The 2,200-nt window shown below is 43.7% G+C and overlaps 1 protein-coding gene across 1 annotated transcript; it reads left to right on the top strand.

The window, feature by feature from the left end:
* Nucleotides 1-665: 665 nt before the first annotated feature.
* Nucleotides 666-1,127, top strand: LOC115690122 (ammonium transporter 1 member 1-like). Its single transcript, XM_030616374.1, has one exon. It carries the CDS (start codon nucleotides 666-668, stop codon nucleotides 1,125-1,127), a length of 462 nt encoding a protein of 153 aa, XP_030472234.1.
* Nucleotides 1,128-2,200: the final 1,073 nt, after the last annotated feature.

Below are 2,200 nucleotides of genomic sequence, written 5' to 3'. Positions count from 1 at the left end.
AATAAAAAATTTGAAATTATTATAATATTATTAAAAAATGTCCACGTCAAAGTCGGATGTGCCATGTAGGTCGCATGGCATCTACGTCAGCAATATCTGGATAAAATTAGTCGAAAGGGTTGAATTGACTCTAGATCAAAAGGTTTAAGACTAAATTGATATAATTGAAAGGTTAAAAATAAATTGGCACCAATGTAATAGATTAAGGACCTTTCTTACACTTTTCCCAAAAATATCGAGAAATCTCATGTTTTGGAGGCTTACAATTGAGTCCACTAACTTGGGAAAGTTTGTGCAGGAGTTAAGCCTGACTATTATGAGGAATGCCAATTGCCCGATTTGTTCATGATGCGGGAGCATACGAGCTTGGAAATTCAATGGAGCTTGAAAGTTCCATTGAAGACAAACAAATCATAAGTCCAAGTCAAGTCCGGTCAATCAACCAAGCCCCATTTGGTATTTGTGTAAGCAAATTGGAAATTTCGAGAAAATATTGCATAGAACTCTGATGCCACGTCATCTTTACAAGAATCTATTTATTGAGTGACACATGTCACTGTGGCTCACCTGTCATAAATGCCCATCTCTCTCTCCTCTTTCCCCGTTCAGACTGATTTTCTCTCACCACGAACACTACTCTCTCTCTCTCCCTCTCAACCATAACCATGCCTTCCACCGCAAGCTCCTCGACCGCCCAGCTCGCACCGCTCTTCGGCCCCAACGCCACCGACGCCTTGGCCGCCGCCTCTTGCATTTGCGACCATCTCTCCTCCTTCACCGGCCGCCTCTCCGACACCTCCTACACCGTCGACACCACTTACCTCCTCTTCTCCGCCTACCTCGGCTGCTCCATGCAGCTCGACTTCGCCATGATCTGCGCCGGCTCCATCCGCGCCAAGAACACCATGCTCACCAACGTCCTCGACGCTGCCGCCGCCGGCCTCTTGTACTACCTCTTCGGCTCCCCCTCCAACGGCCTCATCGGCCTCAAGAAAGTCCCCTCCCCCACCGTCGACTGCAGCAACTTCCTTTGTGACGGGTGTCAGAGAGGCGGCCGGCGACAGAGGAGAGCTGGTCGCAAATGTAAGAGGCGGTGGCCATGGGTGTTTCAAAAGAAAATATACTAGAGTCCGAATGGGAAAGGGGAGAGAGAATCAGTCTGAACAGGGAAAGAGGAGAGAGAGACGAGCATTTATGACGGATGGGCTACAGTGACATGTGTCACTTAATTAATGAATAGACTCTTGTAAAGATGGCGTGGTATTTGAGTTGTATGTAATATTTTCTCGGAAATTTTGACCACATCATGATCTAATTGGTCCAATGAGGAGAAGGTGTCCAAGATGGAGATTTAGAAGTTGATGACAAGTCATAGGCTAAAGTGTTGTTTCCAGTTTTGAGTGGTTTTCTAGATCAAGTCACTTTTCTAATTCAAGTTGGTTTCTTAGATTAAGTGATCTCCTACTTCAAAGTTTTCTAGTTTAATGTTTTATAATGTAAAGTTTTTTAGTTTAATATTTCCTAGTCTTCGTCTGTCTATAAATAGAAGGTGCGTTCTCAATTAACAACGCATGTTTGAGTTGATAATAAATGAGAATTTCTTGAAGTGAGTGCTTCATTCGATTATTCAATTCGTGGATGGTGAAACTTAGAATCCATTTGACGGTGATGAAAGTGTTTTATCATTGATTGGTGGAACATTTCTTGATATATGAGAACTCTTTTATCCCAAAGTTATTTTTCACAGCACTCCGTACATTTTCCTTTCTTCAAACATGTTCAGCAACTTTTCATAATCCGCCACGCATCAGTTCAGAAAGAGTGGAGAAATTATGGCAGTTTCTTGATGCTCAGCTCAATCTACCTCCCTACTAAATTTGATCTGTCTAGCTTAGCGAACTCCCTATGGGTTTTAGGAGTCTATGCCTAAAGCCAACCTTATGCCCTGCTGTCTTTGAGAGAGAGAGAGGGAGAGTAAGCGATGGAGTCGGACAAAAGGCAAGCACTAAGAGGCCGTTGCTTTTGCTCTCTCCACTAGTTAGGAAAGTTGTTTAAGTCCATAATGACTCTCTCTCTCTCTCTCTCTCTCTCTCTCTCTCTCGTATCTACTTCCACCTGGTTGCACTTCAAGATGGCCAGACGAACAGATGTGTGTGACGTGTCTCTTCATTACCCAACTGATCAATTGTGATACCCAACG

The sequence above is a fragment of the Syzygium oleosum genome, unplaced genomic scaffold (genome assembly GCF_021117445.2).
Source record: "Syzygium oleosum isolate NSW1041296 unplaced genomic scaffold, Sole_v2.1 Sole_v2.08, whole genome shotgun sequence".
Taxonomy (NCBI): domain Eukaryota; kingdom Viridiplantae; phylum Streptophyta; class Magnoliopsida; order Myrtales; family Myrtaceae; genus Syzygium; species Syzygium oleosum.
The sequence above is the reverse complement of the archived record's forward strand: the minus strand, read 5'-3'. Positions and strand labels throughout refer to the sequence as shown.

Bases quoted from the DNA above. Each gene is read 5' to 3' on its own strand.
- LOC115690122 (XM_030616374.1), top strand. From the start codon at position 666: ATGCCTTCCACCGCAAGCTCCTCGACCGCCCAGCTCGCACCGCTCTTC.